Consider the following 18663-nt stretch of genomic DNA (forward strand, 5'->3'; position numbering starts at 1 on the left):
ACTGGAAAAGTAAAAGAGCATACATATCTTCAGATTTATCTCATAACAGTAATCAAACCGAAGGACCATTTTACATGCTCATATCACTATAATGATCAAAGAAGCCATCTGAGTGGCCAAGTCAGTCCCTGGCTTTTCTGCTAACATTGACAAGACGGCCAATTGTGATAATAGCTTTTGTGATGTGGAAGACCTGTTCACTACGAAATGAGCTCATTTCACGTAAGTGGCAGAACAGATGTCCTGTTGTAATGCTTTCCTACCACTACTGATTTTGGCTTCAACCCTGCTATTTAGAGTGGAAGACTTGACTTGCTTAACTAATTTCCAAGCTGTGTCTCATTCCAATCAGATCTCAGCCCAAGCCCAAATGTATATGACACAGTTGAACAGCTGCTTAGCTCCAGCCCCGTGAGTCCAAGTCAGCTGATACAGGCAGGTGTAGGTATTTACTTAGCTGAGGGTATGGCTACATTGCAATAAAAGACCCAATTCACAGCTGTGGCTGGCCCGGGTCAGCTGACTCTGGCTCGTGGGGCTTGGGATGCATGGCTAAAAACTGCAATGTAGACATTTGGGCTTGGAGTGGAGCCTGGATCTGAAAACTTGTGAGGGGGGTGGATCTCAGAGCCTGGGCTCCAGCCCAAACCCAAACAACTACACTGCAATTTTTAGCACTGCAGCCTGAGCCCCATTAGCCCGAGTTTGTTGACCTGGGATCTGAGACTTGGTGCTGCTGTTTTTCTGTTGCAGTGTAGGTGTATCCTGAGAGGTAACAACAAAGGATTTCAGTATACTCTAGTTCCCTGGTAATTAGATTTCTCCAAATACCCATGAATTCTTAGAAAAATTGGTGTCATTTAGATATCCAGATTTACCTGATTCCAGAACTCCGTGTTTCTGAAAATGTAACTCCTATTATATTTCAAGATCCTCAGAAAAGGGAAGACAGATTTAGATTTGTTCTCAGGTTTCATATTGCAAGATGATATTTTGTTCTAATGCTGGGATTTTCAAAGGAACCTAAGGGAGTTAGGCACCCAGTGCCTATTGAATTTCAGTTGGATATGAGCACCTAACTCCCTTAATCTCCTTTAAGGAATCAATCTCGGCCTTCATCCATATTTCTTCAGTTTGCTTTTCTGAATTGTAAAAGGTTGTGAAGAGGATTGCTATTCCTTTTTTAAATCATTTTGTTTCAGGATAGAAATGGTACAACTGGAGCAACAGACTAGTGCTTCTGTGTGTGTCTGCTGAACTTGAGAAAGGCACTGAAATACAACATTGAGAAAAATTTTTAAAAATCTTTATTTTTGTAAGAAAAAATATTTTCTTTCTTGCAGTGACTGGACCGCTTTCAGAACAACAGATTGCCTATGTTAGCAGAGAAACACTACAGGTAGCCAACATTCTAATTTGTACATGATTGCTAGTCTTCAGAGAAAAATAAAACAACCAAAATATCTGATCTAGAAGAATCATGGTGGATACCTTAGCAGTTACTCTATCTTTTGCTAAAGAGAAGTCCTGTATTATAGCCTTCACAAAATGTAGAATTATTTTGTCATCTGGCCCAAGTTATTGTAAAGTCATTTAAAAAGAGGTTAGCACCTTTCATTTTCCCTGTGGGTCTTGAAATTGGCAGTGGAAGATATTCAATTTTTATTTAAAAATGAAAGCAACTACATATGCATTTGTCTGTTCATGTTTGTTCAACTGAGATATTTGATTCATGCCATAGATTAGTAGAAAACTTGAAAACTTAGTTTTGGATATGTAAATGAATTATAGGTCTTTTCTTATAAAATAAATATAACCAAATGTCTTAGTTATTTACAGAATACATATTTCTTTGTTTGGAAAACTCCAGGCAATAGTGTGTGGTCTCTTGCCTTTTTGTCTTTGTTTTGGGAGAACTTTGATTCCATTTATTTTTCTAGTCCGAGTCTTGAGGTCTTTCTCAAACTGGGCATTTCTTTAGCAATCTAGGATGAGATTTTTTGGGTTATTAATTGTTGGTGGTTTGAGAAAATAACGTGTTATAATAATTCTCATTTAATATGTGTTGCTTGGGAAAAATAAATGAAGTGCCTCATGCACATTATCTGAATATTATATGAATTAATGTTTTTGTAGATTATGAAATTATCCCTTAATGCATGTATGACATTTAAAAACTACAATATTTTGACCAGATACAACATTCATAGGTTCTAATTTGTTTAAAATAAGCTAAATATATAGCTTAGTCACCCTCCTTGATCAAACCGAGGAAAATGCATCTTGCAACAAACTCTAAAAGTCAAGAGACTTCAAGGCTCCAAAACCAAGGGGGAAAATCCTGTTCCCATTGAAGTTGATAGAAGTTTTGTCACTGACTTAAATTAGACCAGAATTTCACTCTGGGGTGTCTAAAGTTAGGTTACAAGTCCATGTTCAGGAACCTAAAAAAGTGAACTTAGTTCATAAGTGTTTCTCAGCAGCTCCCATTTAAATCAGTGGGAGAGGCTGTGTGCTTAGCACTTTTTGAAATTGTTCACTTTTTTAGGTGCCTAAATATGGACTTCTAAGGGTCTATCTTTAGGCATCTGGTTTCTCAAGTCTTGGCCTTGGGTTCTTTTAGACAAATGGTGGAAATGAGCGAGTTGTTGGCCTAGTCCTGCCACAGCCTCAAGACATTTAAATCTAGGGGCTATTAGTAAAAACGGTTGAAGCTGATGTCAGCTATATTTCTGTACCAAAATACTTATTTCTCCGAAGATACCTATTACAATGAATCCCACTTTTGGGTCCATTTCCTTGCATGCATGCATCATGGGGATTCTCTCATCTCAAAAATCTGAATTGCTGGTTCCAGCTGGTTGTATCTCAGACCAACCCTACTGAGGAACCTAAGTTTCCCTTAGTGTCTCAGTGATCAGTTCTTTTCTCTCATGGTTGATTAAGGAGTTCCAGCTGGGAACACTGACTAGCTTTCCAGCTAAATTGCATTCAGACTATTGATGATCTGACATAAAAGGGAAAAACACTTCCGAAAAGCATATCTCTGCTAGTGCTGCTATCTGTTTAGATATTTATGCCATGCTCATCATGTGAGCAGCTAACAAATTTTAGAACCAATCCCTATCTTTTTGTCCTCCATCAGTCAGTGGTTTGTTTTTGTCATTGTATGAAAGCTATTTCAAAGAAATATTTTCAATCTGAATATTCACAGTAGTCCCATTTTTTTTTCCCAGGAGTGAATTCTGTAGTCTTGGGCCCCTTGCCAAAATAGGTCTCTGTCCCACACTTTACTGCTTCGGTCTTGTGTTCTGGAGAAATGTAGCTATTATGAGAGTTCACGACCTCTAAGAGTGAGACAAGTCATTCACCTGCAGTCAATCTCATAGAGGATTTTGGAGTTAAGGAACAGAACCTTGAAATTGATTCTGGCTACTCACTGAACCACTATGAAGAGAGAGGAGCACTGAAGGTGGTGTGCTCTCAGCAGCCAGTGTCGTTATCAGGTCAATTTTCTCCTCTTTATCCCACCATCATGAAGTTCAAGTCTGGATGCATTGCTGAGGCACTGAATTTGGGTCAGTCCTAAGCAGTTTTTGCCTTGTGGTGTTTAGACATCAGTGTCTTTAGCTCCAATTCTCTTAGTGCCTTTAGCTGAACTTAGTCTTATGTGCAGTTGATGCTCTCCAATTTTTCTGTTCTTTATCATTTCAAATATGGAAGAAGAAAGCTGGTTCACTGAGTTCAGAAATGCCATGATTGTAGTCATACAGTTTCCCCTGTGGATATTCAGTATTACTATGCCTTCTGGTTCAGCAAGGACCATGATTGACTGGAGGGCACCATCCATTCTTGGAGATCCTATTACCCCGTTTTATCAAATCCTGGAGGAAGCACCTAAAATGGCTCCTCTAGGAATTCAACTAAGTCTGATACATAGACCAGAGTTGAGCTCCTGAATTGGGCACAAAGGCTCCTGTCTACTTATACACAGTTTTAGGGGTTAATTGAAAACCAATATCTAAGCACATGATCTATGCAATAGGTGTCTAACTAGCAGATAGTGAGATAAAGCAGTGATAGGCACTTGAGGAATAACTAAATGTTGGACAACAGAAATGGCACGCCACATTCCCAGAAGGATACTGTTCTCAGTCTCTCTGTGTTCCTCCTATGGATGTGGTGCTCTTTTTATTATTTACTGATCTTCCCTGTCCCTTGTTCATTCTTTGTCCTCTCTCCAAATATGCTGCTGCTAGATAAGTACAGCTTGAATGTATGATTGTTAAAATCTAGAGCTTCCTTCTCATTTCTCATCCAGCCAAAACAGTATTTTAACTATAGTAAATCACTGAATTGTATCTTAAATCTTATTCTTTTAATCGAGTAAATAATTTTCTGTAAAATAAAAAATGGTTAAGGCTAAATGGTGATGTACATTTTTTTTAACTAATGATCTTTGTTCTTAAACTGCAGGGATTATATTATCTTCATAGTAAAGGAAAAATGCACAGAGACATAAAGGTAGGTTAATTTTTTGTGGATTTTAATTCTTTTAAAATTAAAAAAAACTACTGAATTGTTAGCTGAATATCGTTACATATCAATTTTACAGAGAACTATTTAAGAACCACTACTAATTTAATCTTTTTTTGTTTTTTACTAATGTCATCTTTTATTGGGGGACAGTCGTCACTGGTACCCCAATAAAAGAAGAAAAAAATAGAAGTGTCATTTTAAAATGTATGCATGAAGAATAATTCAGTTTTTTATCACTTATATCAAACAGCGCTTTTACTTAGCCTAAATTGTAGCATTTAGCCACTGCCCTGCATTAGGGGCAATATAGAGACTTATTGCTTTGGGGAAGCATTTTCAGTTGTGTTAGAAGCAAGGGGGAGGAGGGTTTAATCTTTGATACATCTTCAAGGTGCAGCATACATCTCTCTTTGCATCAACTAGCAGGATGGAGTCCTGGCAGGGCCAAAGCCAACTTTTGGGGACATAACTTTCAGGCAGGAGCTGCTATTCTGCATGGCACTTATGGGGTGATGAGGAGGAGGCATTCCTTCCCCTCCCTCATGTGGTCATGGTAGAGAGTGGCCAAAATCGAGCTGTGAGTGGTAAGTTGAATTACCCCTTACTCCACAACTCAGAGCGGAAAAAAAACAACCCAAACCCTCAGTTACTGTTTTTAAATCTTGAATTTTAAACATTTATTGGTAATTTGACTTTAAACCCTTGTGGTGTTGGCTCAAAAAAAATATGCTAGGGATGCAAAATATATAGACCAAGTTTCGAGACATAGGTGCCTTAGTGCAAGTGACTGGTTTCAGACATTCTGACCGGGCTCCCATCTACTTCAGTGGGATATGTGGGAACTCAGCAATTGCGATTGATTTATTGATTGATTTGTGATTATTTATATTTGTATTTAGGAGCCTAACTTTTGACATTTAGGTTTGGAAAGTTGACCAAATATTGTAAAAGGACATTTATGGAAACAAACTGTGGATGATAATTGAATTGTCTTCAGTCAGAGCTCTGTGTTGTTTAATGGCAAGAATTGCTGCTACCAGATTGCAGACCCATCATAATAACTGTTTTAGTTTGGACCACATAAAGGAATGTGTGTTACAAGACTTGAAAGTTTCACTGAAGGTAGTTTCAAAATCCAGAACTACTTTGTGTTATCTGCTCATATTACAGGAATAAAGTGACTGATCCAAAATTTGGGGATCTTTCAGTTGACTTCATTTGGCTGTAGATCAGACTTTCACAAAGGCTTTCAGTGCAGTTGAGTTGCTTTGGTGTTACTGAGGGCCTACTTTGTCCTTGTGTATAAAAGCTGGTAATCAGAAAAACAAAGCAGTACTTTGGAAAACCTACTTACCTTTTTCATACACCAACTTGTCTGTGGTGCTAACATTTGCCACTATATCAGTTTATCTGCTCCTTCTTGTTTAGCTCTGCCTTAACCAGCTTTTCCCTCAACTCAGTTTACCTGTAGCCAACCTCTTTATTCAGCTCAGGCTTGTTTTGTGTGCTTTGCAACAGGTAATTATAATGGAATCTGGTGTGAAGGATCAATTTTGGGCATCCATTCTGGTTGTTAAATACAAATAAGCACTGCTTGTAGCCCCACAACAGTGTACTTTCCTAATCCAGCACAAGCAAAATCACTATTTTGCTAGGTGTTTTAATATCAGGGCAGGTCCATCAGATTACAGAGAGAAGCTCTCAAAAAGGGACACAAATGTTTTTCTTTTGGAAATATAAATCTGTTTGTTTCCTATTTGATCTTTATAACTCACTTATTAATGAGTGTTGCTAGAGAAGGGAAAGTAAGATTTACTCAATAGAGGCAAATGGTCAGAAAACTAGTTCTGCTGTTTGGGAGAGATGATTTCATACACAATGGGAATCTGAGCCCGATAGACAAGTATGGCTAAAATAAAACTGAGTATTTGTGAATGTGGGTACCATAACCTAATGTTGTCATTCAATTTTACACATATTCTATTTAATAATTCTATTAAACATATTCTAAAATAACATTTCAGATTGTTCAAACACTCAGTCTTTCTTGATTTATCCTTTGCTCTCAATTTCTTTTCAAATTTTATCTCAAAACATTCATATTTTCTTTGTCTTAATATCTTCATTTATCTCTCCTTGCTGCTGTTATTTGCGAGCCCGGTTTTGCATCACTTTATCATATAAATAATGGTTTCAAGATGAAGCCCAAAATTCATGTTATAATTAGGTGTCGATAGAGTTAAGAGTGAATAGGTGGGAGATTATTTGGAGAGGCAAGGGATTTGAGTTTTTTTTAGTTGCCTGTCTTACTGAAGGGGAGTTATAATAAATTGTACTGTTGCACCTAAAGTATTTGATTTATTTTTAAGTTATGTCAAGGGCCTCTAGAATATATGGATAGGTGTGCTTTTAGGATTTGTGTAAACTTAAATAAATTAAATAAAATAGAGAATATAGGCAATATTTGATGGAAGGGTTTATATCCCAGAGCATAAAGAAGCATAATGTTAGAAAAAACTGCACATTTTAATTGAATTCTTTTTCTTTCTTTTAAGGGAGCAAATATTCTTTTAACAGATAACGGCCATGTAAAACTAGGTAAGTACTTCAGAAATCTTTATCAGTTTGTACATTCACTGAAAGATAGTGCAGATTATAAAAACTTTTTTGAATTCTCATCCAAGAATGCCAGAATGTTGTCTAATATCAGTAAACTTCACTGAGAGGGGTGGTATTAGGACTATTTTTTCGTTGATAAGGTCTCAGCTGTGGTTGAATTGGTGCATGGGTGTGCACAAATGGCTAATCAGAATATAGCTTTGGAAAACAGGTGAAAGACATACTCCCCACAGTAAATCCTTCTGAATACAGCACTTACCAGAGTCTATTTTAAAAATATATATATATTTTTCAGAGGGACAGGAATATATTGCATTACATTTCAATTTAACAGAAATACAATTACTCAGAATTATAGGTAAAATATTAACTAATAAAACATACTGATCTTATTAATTGCCTTCTATATTGCAAGAGTAGAAAATGAGAACCCTCAAGACTTAGTTCTTTTTAATTTATTTTAACTTTAACGTGGGTTGAAATGATTTCCCAGTTAGAATTTGTTAACAACAAGGAAGGTGAACACGTTGTTTAAAAATGAATAAAGAGAAAAACACCATTGTAAAAGAAACAGATTCACACTTAATCACATTTTATAATTCATTTTATTCAAGCACAAGTATTAGGTGACAGGTGCTTTGTTAAAGTCTGCATTTGTAGTTTAAATCTGTTTTGATTTTTTAAACTGATAAATTGATTACTTTTCCAGAAGACTTTCTTAAAATTAACCATGTTACCTGGTTCAAGAAGTTAATATTCTTGGTCACAGTTACAACTGCCTCTGACTGCCCTTCTATTTTTGTAGTGACAAAGATTATTTTAAAACATTATTAATTTTAATATTTCTGGCCATGTTTTACATTAGCAAACTAAGCTTGTATTATATGATAAGCATTAGTATATGTCGTATTATTCAGTTCTTTGAACTCAGTCTTAGTTCTTTACAAAGGTTTTCCAAGTAGTGATATGGTGTGGTCTCAGCAGAGCAAGAGTGGTAGGAAATAACTTTCTTCAGAGGATTTGTAAAGGTTTTATTACATGGATAGATGGTATAAAATTCATAGGTATACTATAACATGGGAATACATACATATTTGTGTCTGTTAGGATTTCTACACCGTAATTCCTTCCTCATCTTTCCAGTGGTATATGTCTAGTGTGTGTTTGGCAGGATGGCTGGGAGAATGTGATTCGGTGGAAATTTATGAAGAATCCTATTAAAATCTCACTAGCTTCTATGTCCCTAGATATTTAGAAATTCTTACTGAAAAGAAGCTTAACTCTCTTGTTGATAATTAATGACTTGCATTTGATCAGTACTTCATTGATTAACTATCTTCATTTTTTATAGCTGATTTTGGAGTATCTGCACAGATAACAGCTACAATTGCCAAAAGGAAATCTTTCATTGGCACCCCATATTGGTAATTGTATTTTACTTGATTGTTAATGTAATAGTGACTTTTACATTACCAAAAAAAAAATGTGTATAAAAAGCAGTTTCTTTACTTAATTGCCTGATTACACTAAGCATCTTGAGTCTGTTTATTGCGCTTTATAAGTCATTAAAAATGTGCTAAATATTAAGCTAATATTAGCTTAAATAATAATTAAACATCAGAATGTTATGGCCAGAGTACTGTGATGTTCTGAAAAATAGTGGTATCAGCAATATACTTCCATCACTGTTGACCGATATCAGTCATTGACTCTAATTTTAAAGTTTTCCTTGGAGTTGCATCCCTTTATCTCTGATCTTACAAATATTTTTTCTACCCACGCATTTAGGTGTTTCAGATGTTTCTTTTCACTGGCATGCGTTTCTTGCAACTCTTCACAGTTGGGAGCTGTTTCACTTGTTTGTGTCAACAGATGTGCTTAGTATCTCTGGAATGCTCTTCTTAGACACTTCCTCTTCAAATCTTGTTTTAAAAATCTTCCTATTTGCTTTAGTCTATTATTAAATTAAACATCACTCTCCATTCCCTGCCACTAGTATTCAGCAACCTTTTATTCTTCTCTCACTATAACTAACCTACAAGAATATTTACTTGCATATTTATTATTTTTAAATTTCAGCTTTTTCTTTTACTCTGTACTGTGTACTAGAAATGACTTCCCTGGCTGCCTTTAAGATAATTGTATATACTCACTCTAAAACATTATTTCTCTGTTCTGTGCTCGTTTGAAAAGTATTTTGAGATCCTTTGTGTGAAAAAAAACTATGTACACACACACACACATATATATATATATATAGAGAGAGAGAGAGAGAGAGAGAGAGAGAGTCTCCTAATTCAGATTTGTATTCGTGAAATATGCTCAAGAACATGGTGTTCAAACTCTTCTATAGCGTTGACCATATTTTTAATACATAGTGTCACATGGACAATTGTACAAATCACCTTCCACTTACTTTCTGGCTGAGGTGCTGCCCTGGATGACTGTAATTCTGATCTGAATTGGTTTCTAACACAAACCTCTATGTAGTTGCCAAGTTTTGTCAGTCTCTGTTAGTAATGTTTCAGACTGACTTGCATAATTGTAAATAATTTGCATATAACCATGAACATCACTTTTGAAAATATTGTGTGGTTGCTGGTAAAAGGCACCAGTTTTCCTTCCTTTGCAGGGCACCCTGAGCAGTGGGAACAGGTGTGGGCAAGCAAGCCTTCATTCCTTGGACCCTTAGAAGAGATGGGAGGGAGGCGAAGGCTTGGGGAGTGCTAAAGATAACCAGGGTTTTATGAGGGGGAGAGAGTATGGTTGCTGGATGAGAGTGGAGGGAGTTGTTATAGGGTAGTACTAGCTCCATTGGTACCTGCCTTCCATTTTCACATTAGCCTTTGCTCCCCATTCAACCTCCTATTCCTCCCTTAGCTCCTGTTTTTCAGTGGTTTCTTCCCTCCAGCAGCTCTTGACCGCACAGTAGTCCCTTGTTTCACTTGCCTTTGGGGCCCTAATGCAACAAACACAATCTCTTTCTCCGTTTGCTGCTCCAAATGGCTTGGAAAAGGGCCGGGGGATTAGAGAACAATCAGAGAGACAGAATGGCTGCCTGTTCAGCATGTGCCACAGTGGTCTCTAGTGGCAGCCAGGTGTAACTGGTGCCCAGACTCCTTGTTTGTTCAGGACCCAGCTGAATGTGTTGATATTCAGTCTGGGATGCAGGAATGTGTGTGTCACACAAGATGTGTAACAGTATACAGGTCTGCAGCTAAAAGAATGTTTGAGTGAAAAAGAAGTTAGATACATTTTCCTGTAGAATTCTCCTAACCTTCATTTTATCACTTTCCAGGATGATGTTTTTAAATGTTTATAGTTAGATTGCACTCTAGTTTAATCATAAAATGTACTCCAGTAACCAAGAAAACCCCATCCGGAGTAGGAGTTCAAGAAGATGATACTCTTCCCTCCCATCCCAGGGCTAGTTTGGTAGTCCAGTGGTAGCTCCCTTGTGCTAATATTGGCTGAAAATCCAACACTAGTTGGCTTCATCCATTTGCTGCCGGATTTCAGGGGGTTTGAGAGGCAATGTGCTCAGCCCTGGGAGAATACTGAAAGAAAACTTCACATACCTTCTGCATTCCATCTGACTCAGGAGTGTTAACATATTTTGGAGTGACTTGCAGCCAGCCCTCCTCAATGGAGTGAATGAACACCACAACATGAATATTAGAGTGGAATGGATAAAGTGAGGGGAAAACTGAAATACTGTTAAAGCTCAGTAGATCATAGGATGATTTCAAATACTTACAAATAAATCATATAAATAAAAGGTGGTGTATACAATGTGCTATAGAAAAATGAATAATAAAACATTGATTCATACTGAAAAGTGTTTGAGTTAGTTGTGGAGAGAGAGAAATCTAACAGAGAATTGTCTTTTCTCTTAAAACATATATTCTTTAGGATGGCTCCAGAAGTTGCTGCAGTTGAAAGGAAGGGTGGCTATAACCAACTCTGTGATCTTTGGGCAGTTGGAATAACTGCTATAGAACTTGCAGAACTTCAGCCTCCTATGTTTGACTTGCATCCCATGAGGTTGGTAAATAAAGTGTTTATGGCAGGCTGTAAAGCTCTGTAAATAACATTTTTTAAATAGTTGGCTAGGTATGTTTGTAATATGAGGGGTTATCAAGTTTTCAAAATGTACACATGAATATTTGTAATGGCTGCATTTTGCATAAACAGGTAGCCTTATGTCATCTTTTTGGGGTTAATGGATTTTTTAATGCAGCCAAAAATAAAAATTTGTAAAGTAATGGAAAATCACAATACAAGAAGTCACAAAAATGTTATTGGTTTTCAGAGCTCTGTTTCTAATGACGAAAAGCAACTTTCAACCTCCCAAGCTAAAGGACAAAATGAAATGGTAAGTATGTTTGTTTTCTTCTTATATTATACTAATCATGCATTTCACTAAACTCCTGAATTCTAATGTTCACTATTTCATTTTGCAGGTCAAATAATTTCCATCACTTTGTGAAAATGGCACTTACGAAAAATCCTAAAAAGAGACCTACAGCTGAAAAATTACTACAGGTATGGTTTTTGTGTGTGTTTTCTGAAGTTGTTTGGAGAGTAAAGTACCTTTAAACTTTCTTATGTTGAAGTTTTAATGTATCTCCCTCTTTTTCCTTGCCTTTGTCTTTTAGCATCCTTTTGTTACACAGCCTTTAAATCGAACCCTTGCTATTGAACTATTGGATAAAATGAATAATCCTGATCATTCCACGTACCATGATTTTGATGATGATGACCCTGAGGTAAGAATACATGTTAACCATAAAAGTAAATGGTTTTGTTAGTAAATGTTTTTTTAAAAATGTTTGACACTTGTAGATCTAAAAGCGTTGAATAAAAAAGAAACGTTTGAGATCTCAGAATAGCTAAAGCTCATTTTGATCTCTGTGTAACCAGAGTATTGCATTTTGTCTCATTCAGTAAATTATCAGAATTTGTTATAATTGGGAAGAAAAACCTAAAGAAGGCAGAAAGCAAGGGTGAAATGATATTTTAAAAGTATTTACTTGTGATGTTTTAAGTTCTTAGTAATCTAAGTTCATAGTAATAAGGAATTTATGCACCCATCTTCAAACACTCCCTTTTGTTTAATTTAATATTAATCAGAACTCACATGGCCATTTCTGTGAGTGAATGCTCATCAACCTAATTACTGATAATTTTTCCAGCCCTAACAAGGCCTAATAGCTGAGTTCCAGTTGCCTTGGCTGCAGCAGGGAGCCTGCACTAATCTTGTAGCCCTGTGGCAATGCGCTCCATCTGGGTCCTTATGCAGCAGCTCCCTTCTGCAGCCAGGGGAAGGGGAGCGGTAGGCCACTGAAAGATCCCGCAGGCCACTTTTGGCCCACGGGCCACAGGTTGGGAACCACAGGTCTAGAGACTTTCAGAAAAGAAACAGCTGTAAGTCTGCATTTTTTAGATTTACGCGACCCTAAGTTGGTTCCTAGCCCATTACGTCCCATCCTCAACCGCCACTTTTTATAGTCTAGTTAAACGTCTTCTCTGTTCACCTTGTCTGACTCCAGCAAGCAATGGTCACCTTCCTCCATGGAGGCAGATGCTGGCCTCTCCCACACAGCGATGGGTCTTCTGGGAGCAGTGCTGTTGAGCTCTAGAGATCAAAGGTTCTGGCCTAGGTCCTCATGCTACACCTATTCTGATTGTCATATGTTTCCCTTCCAGGAGGGCCTACTGGGGTGAGACCCATTCTGATTGGTAGAGGGCACTGGAAAGATTTATTAAAGGTGTCACATGACTCTCTTCTGGACAGGTCACTCTGCCCTGGAATTTGCCCTGATTGGTCAAACCTGCTATCAGGGAGGCCCAATTGGGCTGAAACCCACTGAGATTAGTAGAGGACAGTGGGAAGAGTTCTTAGAGAGGCCACATGCCACTCCTTGTTTTCAATCATATGTCAATCTCAATCCTGGAAGTAATAGGGTGGGAGGGGGGGTTAAGGTGAAAGGTGGGCAGGGCCGTAAGAGTCAGTAGGTGGGATCAACATTTGATTGACATTGTACCCTTAGGCTACTCGAGCTATCTTGCTGTATTTCTTGCCTTTCTTTGTTTTGTCATAACTATAACCTGTTGTGTTTTTTAAGTATGCGTGTTCTCCCCTCTCAAAGGTCCTGTGTCAACTCATCTGTTTTTTCAGCTGAGGAGGGGTGGCTGCGGCTCCCTCATGATCCTGTTAATGCCATTTAGGCATACTCCTCCTCACCAGTGGTTGTGTGTGTTGCCGTTACAGGTCCCCTAGTTTGAGGTGCTTGACACCAAGCTGAGGAGCCAGACTTTGACTGCTGGACTAGATTGGTGTTCTAGTTTGTGTCCTGTTTATTTGGAAGAGATCATTTAGGTATTTAGATTTGGCAAGTATTAGAAGGAAACATTAGACAAGTTTGGGTAAATACAGACTTACTTACCACTGTCCCTTTAAATTCAGAATGACACATGTAAGAGTTATAAAACCATTTCGCGCTCATCTAGACTGGCATAAACTGTACAGATATAATGGAAATCTATATTGTTAGTACCTGAGCAGTAGTCTAATGTTGTAGTGGGGTCTTTAATATGCAAAACATACTCTTTACATTTTATTTTTACACTTGGCTTGTATAATACTTTTAAAACTAGTCCAAGGAGATTAGCAAAATACATAATACAGGACAATTTTATCGTCACATAATAGAAGGTATACTTTTGGCAATAATGTTTTTTTTCTTTTCTAGCCCCTTGTTGTGCCTCATAGAATTCATTCAACAAGTAGAAATGTGAGAGAGGAAAAAACACGCTCTGAAATAAACTGTAAGCATGTATATACTTTATTAAATTAAGAAAATTAAAGTTTATAATAACTTGAAATTAGCTTTTAATTTAAACTGAGTTTTTATCTACCTACCATAACTAGGAATATTCTTTCATTAAGAGGCAACACAAAGTGAATTTATATGCAATTTATTATGAACACAGGGAACTGATTATACAAAACAGTGTGATTATATATACTCTTAAAATATATAGAGGACCGTACCCTTTTGTTTTCCACCATGCCTTCAAATCTCTCTGCTACTACAGCCTAGTGAAATAGGGCTTGCCATAGTTTCCTCTCAAAGGTTTCAATGCCACTTCATGCTATTCTTCAGAATGGGTTTCCAGAGAGTGGTGCAAGATTCTGTCTTCAGTCTCGGACTTAGCAAAATGTTGCCATAATATTGCTATGCATTATAGGTTGGTACCTTTATTTGAATACTGCTGGTGTTAAGCTTTTGGGTCAGCCACTCGAAGTGTTTCATTTAGGGTTAGAGTGAAAGCCCCATGAAACCTAATGGTGGTGGTAAAGAAACTGCTGCTAAGAAAACCCTGAGCATAACACTGGCATCTCTCGTTTAATTACTGTTTTAATATAGTCAGTTTTATATTCAAGCTGAAATGGTCTCTCACAAATTGGTGGAAGGAGAGTCTGACTAGAGTTTAAATCAGAAGGCAGGCCCTCTCCCTTCTTCCCCAGTGCAGTTTTGATTTTGGGTTTTTGTCTCAGGATTTATAAGCTAACAGTTACTTTTGAATTCTTGAGATTTGTAATACTGTTGTTTTCCCAAATTTTGATATCGTGGCCAGTGTCTCTTGCAGAAGAGCAGCGCTGGAAAATTCAATTAGTACTCCTCAAACCACCTTCAGGGCTTTTTACTGCTAGTTACAACTCCCAACAGTAGGGATCTGAAAAAGCAATACACAGAAGAGACTTACTCACCTGTAACTAAAGTTACGAGTAAGTTACCTCTGCAGAGTTATGCTCCTCTAGCAGGGTTCTTCTGAATCCTTTTGGTGATCATTCTAATGGGTGGATGGGGAGGAACTAAGGGTAATAATCTCTTACATAACTCTGTATGAAAGCAAGGATGTGCAGCCCCCAGAACTTGCTGCTTTCTAGAGGGCTCTGAGCTCATGGCACTAAGGACATGCGCATGTCAGAAATATGAATCAATAGAAGTATAATATACGCATAAGACTGAATTATTCTTAGTTAGTGGGCAACTGCTACTAGAAACTGAATCCTTTCTTACAGTAAGCGAACCCAGATTTTGACTTTATTTTTTTCCTCTATAGTTGGTCAAATAAAGTTCAACCCTCCATTAAGGAAAGAGACAGAGCCACATCATGAGTTTGTGAGTAACTTGTTGCATGGGTTTTGCACCTCACGTTTATATCCTGCAAATGAGGGGAAAAAAGTTTGACTTGTGATATAGTCCCTTCTCTCTCCCCCCAAACAATTTGCTCCACAAACAACTCCCCCTTGAGTTCAAGTTCTCAAGAAGGGAGCGTGCTTGGAGCTGCACTCCTCCTTTGACATAGGAGAGGAGCCTTGCAAGAGCAGAGCTGGCAAACTTCCCTTGCAATGAACTACAAGAGCTCCTCCTTCCTTCCCTTTCATCTGGGAAAGAGCCAGCTGGCTTTGGGGAAGTGAGTTGGTGAGCACACACTCTCTTCCACAGCAGTTGGATTATGGCCTGTAATATCCCAACAGGATAGAGAGAAGTAGCTTATTTAATACAAACAAGAATTTATGCAACAACTTCAGAAAAATTAGACATCGATTTGTGTAGCTGCATAATCACATTACTCATTGTGTTGCTGATTATAGCATTTATATATATAATGAAACATGGGAAAACAGAAGGTAAACAATTCTAAAACTGACAAGAAAAATATATGTTTAGATTGTGTATTACCAAAGTCACCTTACAGTGTCAGTACTCTTACTCCACTTCTCTGCAGTCTGCATCACGTCTGCATTGTGGAAAATACTATGATTAGCACAATCTTTAGTTCAATATGTATTTAAATATTTCCCCACTTCTGTGTAATTCTTTTTGTTCTTTGAGAAGTTCTTGAATATGTGGCATGGCAATCACAAAATAGATTTTAACAAAGAAAATGGATCTTAAAATTAATCAGGAAAAAAGGCAGTCCCTTTTAGATTATAAATTTTGGTTTTAAAATTACTGTGACTGGGTGTATGTCCCTGTTACCCAGTTGGACAGCTTTACAGGTCAACAGTGTTTTTTCCTTGCACTCCAGTGAAAACTCATAAGTTGTGAAGTTGAGGGTGAAGCTTACTTCTGGGGTTTAAGGCACAGCCACAGAGAGCGTTTCTTTGGCAGATGTTCTTGGAAGAGATGAGTTGAACTTTGAGCTGAAACACAGGAACATTGCACTTTGGAATCTTAGTTTTCTCTCTGTCTGCAAGAAAGGATTAATCATGCTGATAAAGGAACCTTTTGTGCTGGAACCTTTCCCTGCCAGAAGGGAGAACCAGAACTGTTTGTTTTGTCTCTGCCAAAAAGACAGACAACAACAACCCAAACCCCTGTGTTTATGTCCCTGCCCATGAGGAGGAGTTAGAACTGTTTATTTGGATATTTCTGAGGAGGAAAAGAGACTGCCTAATTGCCTGCCTAGAAATGGGAAGCATGAAGGACTGTGCTTTGCTCTAAAGATAAAGGAATTTGTTTATTTTAAGACATCTTCAGATATTTTTCCTTTATAAGGTTTTTCAGCACTTTATTCCTGAGGGCATGGCAGCAGTTTTCCTATAATATCCTACAAAATTATTTAAGCTCATGTTCAGTCTGACCGGAGATGAAGAAAAAATGCACACAAGTGAAACAAAACCATTATTTTGATATTTATGAGGTCACTTTGAACTACATAGAAACGTAACTGGAATCCGGAAAAAAACATTTACACCCAACTAGTTATAATACTTATAGGAAGCTGCTTTTATTAAATTACACATGAATGGCTTTAGTGGCTGATTCATTAATATACTGCAAAGTGGAAAAGCCAGGCTGATTCTTGGGAAGTTAGAGAGTGATTCCTTCTTGTAGGATGAGAGGATTGTGGAGATGTCAGTCTCAAAGACTGAGGAAAGGAGTATTGTGTCATTAAATTTAGATCATACTGGTCAGTTGAAGTCAAAATACTAACTGGCTGCAAAAGAAGTCCTGTTCATTTTAAGACTCATTTTGATTAAAGGCCTTGTAGGAAGAGAGATTGAGGGCAGGAGTTTGCACTAATCTCCAGTATTCTACCTGGTGACAAAAAATCCATCTGTACATTGGTGTGGAGAGGAGTGAGAGATGGGAATAAATTGCTAATTCCAGTTTATTAAAATGGTTCTTTGGCTCTTTTTTTTGCTGTTAAGTAATGTTTAAACTTTACACTAAATTAAATACGTTGTAGTATGAAATTTAAGTTTCATCAGAAGTTTTTTAATATTGTTTAACTTTGCATTTGCATTAACAAAATTGTGTTGGCAAGAAAATTTCCCTTTGTGGCTTTGAGGCGTTTAGTCTCAAAGTAAATAACCTGAGTTTCTTGGTCTCTGTCTAATGTACAGCCCAACAGTAACGATTTTTTGGACAATTCAGAAGACATATACTACACTGCAAGATCTAATCTGGTATTTTTCACCTTCTGATTTTCTTTGTCAACATTGTTTTTGTGTCTTTATTTTTGTTTTTCAAAGCTAAAGTTTTGTTCAATTGCTGTTCTTGCTTTTGCATCTGTAGAACAGTTTTTCAGTCTAAGGATTAAGTTATATGAACTTTTCTAAGGAACAGGGAGGGAGGATAGATATTTAATATCAGTTCTGAAAATATTTTACCCAGTAAACATTTATATTTAAATTATTCATTTTATAAAGTAGGACAGTATTATGCATTAACTGTAATGTCGTTACTTTTCCTCACTGTGCCTAGGAGATATTTCTTAACATTTTTGGTTTGGTGGTTCCTTTAAACATCCATTTGAAAGATTAAAAAAATGTGTATATTTTAAATGTTCGAATATCCAAAATGTAGTTACAATATAGAATGAATACAAACATTAACATGCATCCTGACAAAAGCAAGACCATTCAAAGAGCAAGGTCAGAAATGTGATTCTCTTGGTGTTTGTTACTGCCCATGTTGTATCAGTTCTCTCTTCCAACCCTTCTCTACTTTAGCAATGCAATGTGAAAATCAAGCCATCAAGCTTTACTCTGTTCTGCTCTTAGGTCATCAAATGGGCAGAGACTCCTATATCTGTTGTTGTTGATGGTTGCTAGTTATGTGTAAATTAGTGAGAGTGCTGCTTCATTTTTTTCAGACTCTGTACTAAGTGGAACATGCTGTGCTACCAGTTAAATCCAAGTCTTGTTTTGATTTGTAAACTGAACATTTCATGTGCAAGTCCATTGAGGAATAGTAAATATGGAACAACATGATGACTTTTTACAGTTAGCTTCTCATAAAATGGTATCTGCCAATATGTAGCTACTGATGGCCTAAGCTATGCCTACTTCAGTCTTGGTGGCAGTCCTATGTAAATTTTTCTCCTTGACACATACCAGTGCCTTTAACAACTTGCTTGGGACCACAGCTCCAGTTTCTCTGCCGCCAACAGCATTAGGAGCTGTCCTGCACTTCAACTCTG

At 37.3% G+C, this 18663-nt stretch overlaps 1 protein-coding gene across 4 annotated transcripts in view; it reads left to right on the forward strand.

The window, feature by feature from the left end:
- MAP4K3 (mitogen-activated protein kinase kinase kinase kinase 3) overlaps positions 1–18663 on the forward strand; it is a 144610-nt gene that overhangs the window by 28433 nt on the left and 97514 nt on the right. For 2 of the 4 annotated variants that reach the window (XM_067532920.1, XM_067532921.1), the window contains exons 5-15: positions 1344–1399; positions 4477–4524; positions 7095–7137; positions 8510–8582; positions 11071–11202; positions 11471–11533; positions 11622–11703; positions 11817–11927; positions 13914–13989; positions 15292–15350; positions 17585–17647. In XM_067532920.1, coding sequence (XP_067389021.1) covers positions 1344–1399; positions 4477–4524; positions 7095–7137; positions 8510–8582; positions 11071–11202; positions 11471–11533; positions 11622–11703; positions 11817–11927; positions 13914–13989; positions 15292–15350; positions 17585–17647 — 806 coding nt within the window. The remainder of the gene's footprint in view (positions 1–1343; positions 1400–4476; positions 4525–7094; positions 7138–8509; positions 8583–11070; positions 11203–11470; positions 11534–11621; positions 11704–11816; positions 11928–13913; positions 13990–15291; positions 15351–17584; positions 17648–18663) is intronic. The other 2 variants (XM_067532922.1, XM_067532923.1) reach the window with 1 other exon arrangement.

The sequence above is a fragment of the Emydura macquarii genome, unplaced genomic scaffold (genome assembly GCF_026122565.2).
Source record: "Emydura macquarii macquarii isolate MOO-44397 ecotype Brisbane River unplaced genomic scaffold, CSIRO-AGI_Emac_v2 contig_3305, whole genome shotgun sequence".
Classification (NCBI taxonomy): domain Eukaryota; kingdom Metazoa; phylum Chordata; order Testudines; family Chelidae; genus Emydura; species Emydura macquarii.